The 4,159-nt window shown below is 31.4% G+C and overlaps 1 protein-coding gene across 1 annotated transcript; it reads left to right on the top strand.

Annotated features, from left to right (window-relative positions):
• The first annotated feature begins 342 nt into the window (after positions 1-342).
• Positions 343-855, top strand: LOC125843162 (uncharacterized). Its single transcript, XM_049522382.1, has one exon. The coding sequence runs from the start codon at positions 343-345 to the stop codon at positions 853-855; it is 513 nt and encodes a 170-aa protein (XP_049378339.1).
• Positions 856-4,159: the final 3,304 nt, after the last annotated feature.

Raw genomic sequence — 4,159 nt, 5'->3', positions numbered from 1 at the left:
TCAATTATTATAGTTGTTGGACAACTTTCATAGTTGTTTCAACAGCTGCGGAAGTTGTGGGACATTAGAAACAGTTGTTTTCAAAACTACAATAGTTATTAAAAATCTGCAATAGTTTGTATTTTAATTTTTGATATTTTTGAATTTTTATATTTCAGATATGATGTATTGACCTCAAATATTGCTGAGTCTGTTAATGCAATGTTCAATGAAGCAAGATAATTTCCCATTATTGCCTTGTTCAATGATATAAGCAAGAGATGGTCGGAAAAATTTCATGAGAGAAGAATGGCATACGCCAAGTTAAAAACCACCTTCGTTCCTTCAGCCGAAACTAAAATAATGGCTAATAAGAATCTGGGAAATAAATTATTGGTCCATCAAATTGATGAAGACACCTTCAGCGTTACCGCGGACAATGGAATCGCAATGGTCCATCTTCGAAGTAAAATATGTTCGTGTCGAGAGTTTGACTTGGATAAAATACCCTGTCAACATGCTATGGCTGCGCTTAGACACAAATTTGGAGATGAATATGGCAAGATGATTTATGAGTACTCTTCTCCGTATTATAAGGTAGAGTCATATATACTTGCATATGCAGATCCAATCTATCCAGTGCCAACTGAAGAATTTTGGAATCTTCCTCTGGAAATTTTAGAGAGAGTAATACCTCCACCTGAAAAGAAAACTAAATTGGGAAGGAAGCGGCTGAAACGAGTACCTACTATAGGAGAAGTGGTTTCAAAGAAAAGAAATAAATGCTCTCTATGTAAAAGATTTGGCCACAAAAAAACTTCATGTCCTACGAGATCGAATGAAGTTGCAGGAACAAGTAGTGGTGTAGTTTCATGAGTTATTATCGTATGCATAACATGTATTTACAGATGCTATGATTAGTTCAAACAATTATGTAGTTAAGATTTTTATTAGATGTATACCAACAACTTCAAAAGTTGTTGGACAACGGATACAGTTGAAGGGGTCAAGTTTTTCAATTAACTGCACATTATTAAACAACTGCTTTAGTTTTTCCAATAACTTTTTAATTGTCCAACGTCTTCTCACAGTTGTCCAACAACTTCGCATAGTTGTCTAACATTGGGACAATTTTTATAATTATTAAAATTACTTCGCATTGATATTGAAGATCAATAGAGTTATTTTGTGAATTATTAAGTATAAACTAAGTCGTTTAACAATAATTGAAGATCGATCGAGTTATTTTGTGAATTATTAAGTATAAACTAAGTCGTTTAACAATAATTGAAGATCGATCAAGTTGTTTTGTGAATTATTAGTATAAACTAAGTCGTTTAGTAAAAATTAAAGATCAATCGAGTTATTTTGTGAATTATTAAGTATAAACTAAGTAATTTAATAACAATTGAAGATCGATCGAGTTATTTTGTGAATTATTAAGTATAAACTAAGTAATTTAACAATAATTGAAGATCGATCGAGTTATTTTGTGAATTATTAAGTATAAACTAAGTCGTTTAACAATAATTGAAGATCGATCGACTTATTTTGTGAATTATTAGTATAAACTAAGTCGTTTAGTAAAAATTAAAGATCAATCGAGTTATTTTGTGAATTATTAAGTATAAACTAAGTAATTTAACAATAATTGAAGATCGATCGAGTTATTTTGTGAATTATTAAGTATAAACTAAGTCGTTTAACAATAATTGAAGATCGATCGAGTAATTTTATGAATTATTAGTATAAACTAAGTCGTTGAACAATAATTGAAGATCGATCGAGTTATTTTGTGAATTATTAGTATAAACTAAGTCGTTTAGTAAAAATTAAAGATCAACCGAGTTATTTTGTGAATTATTAAGTATAAACTAAGTAATTTAACAATAATTGAAGATCGATTGAGTTATTTTGTGGATTATTAAGTATAAACTAAGTCGTTTAGTAAAAATTAAAGATCGATCGAATTATTTTGTGGATTATTAAGTATAAACTAAGTCGTTTAGTAAAAATTAAAGATCGATCGAGTTATTTTGTGAATTATTAAGTATAAACTACGTAATTTTGTGCAAAACAACTAAAGAATTAGAGGAACAACTAAACCAGTTGCAGGAACAACTAAACTAGTTGTAGAAACAATTGAACCAGTTGTACGAACAACTGAAGTAGTTGTAGGAACAATTGAACCAGTTGTACGAACAACTGAAGCACTTACAGGGACGATTGAAGCAGTTGTAGAGACAATAAAAGTAGTAATTAATAACAAAAACACAAAATACTGAAATAATTACATAAAAAACTAACACAATAATTTCATTGATCCAAATGTTTTGTCAATGAAGTGCAAAAATCAACTTTGTACACAACTACTCTCTCAAGGAATTAATTCCTTCTCAAGCACAGCAACAACATATTTCATCCTAAAATTATCCACCTCATTGTCATTAAGGCAACTCATATCTATCCTAGTAAGCAAGTGATCAATAAAAACACAGGCATATGGTCCACATGCCGCATGAGAATTGTTACTTGGCACATTCTTTAGACGCTCATATGACCATGCATCATTCAAAAAAATTTCAGACAAATGATTGAACATCCCGCTCTGCTTGAGTAGTTTGGGCCACAATTCGAGAATGGGCTGAATCAATGTAAGAAAAGTTGGCTCATCACACATATGAATATTGCAATCATAAACTTGAATCAAGCCCTTCTCCATAAAAAATTCAAGTGCAATAAAGTGTGTATTCTTTATGTTCATCACGGTGTAAATTCTTTTTGCTCCATTCCACTTTCGGCCATATGGATAGGGCATTTCACCCTTACAGTACTTGAGTATGTCACCGTCCATCTCAAACGATGTGAGTGCCTCATGCATTGATGGAGCACCATCCACTAAACTCTTCTCTCTCAAGTTGTTGTACTGATCATACAAGGTGTTGTAGAAATTTAGATCTAAAATAAGATCTGTTTGGTCATAGTGCTTAGGATACCAAATCTATCTCTTGCACATAAGGGACAAGATCTCATCAACATGCTGCGAAAATAAAGTTGAGAGTCAATTCAATATCAATAAATTATTGTATAAATTAAAAATATAGTAGTATTTACTTTGCACTCGAACAAAAAATATGGATCAGTTATGCTCACCAAGTCCTGATAATTAAATCTACCATTCAAATACATTTTTCTTTCCTCTTCCTTTTTGCTAATGAAGACACTAAAAATCTCTCTTTTCTCCACATCAAGAGGTTTGTACAAATTCACTTCCAATCTACTCTTCATTGCATTTTTGGCTTTGGAAATCATGGCCAACCTTCTTTTTAACGCAGGAGTATAAGGAGATTTTCTTGCATAGCTCGGATATATAGTCCTCTTTGATTGCTGCCCATCTAACTTTGTTGACAAAGATTTTACTTCATTCAAAAGAGTTTCATACTTATCACAACATGTTTCACATTTACAGCAACAATCAATATTGAAGGCATTCACATTTGTTGTTTTTATCACACCAGGGGTATCTTCTCCCCTACCAAGATCAGCTAAATATGATTCATCTCTTCCTACTCCACCAAAAGATCTACAAGTATCTAAAGCAATCTGGCCATCACCGTCTCTCTCAACTCCATAATTTCTCGCAACACTATTCTCTCCACCAGTTATCTCAAGACCTTCTTCAACAACAGTTATATTCAATTTTATAGCTGTTACAAGTGCCAACTCTTCTTTTAAAGCATCAATTTTTGGATCCGAACTATCTTCATATGACTCAATAGCTTGAACATAAATTTGTTCCTTCTCTATGTTTGTTGGAAAAAGAAAAGGGTGAACAACCTGATTTTGCATCTGCATTTTAAAAAAAAAAAGTTATTCATAATTTAAAAACAACTGAATCAATTGTCCAATTACAACTTCAGTAATATGTGATTGTGGAAATCACTTTTATTGTTGTTGGACAACTAAAGTAGTTGTGGAAACAAGTTTAGTTGTCTTATAATTACAGTAGTATTTCAATATTGCATAACACAATTAATATTATGTAGATATATAATATTTTTGAAATAACTAATTTAGTTGTACAATAATAGCTAAGTTGTATGTTTACAACTTTTACTGTTGTTGGACAACTTGAATAGTTGACGGAACAACAAGTTCAGTTGTCCAATAATTACACTAC

The sequence above is a fragment of the Solanum stenotomum genome, chromosome 10 (assembly GCF_019186545.1).
Source record: "Solanum stenotomum isolate F172 chromosome 10, ASM1918654v1, whole genome shotgun sequence".
Lineage (NCBI taxonomy): Eukaryota > Viridiplantae > Streptophyta > Magnoliopsida > Solanales > Solanaceae > Solanum > Solanum stenotomum.
This window is presented reverse-complemented; position numbering and strand designations above follow the sequence as displayed.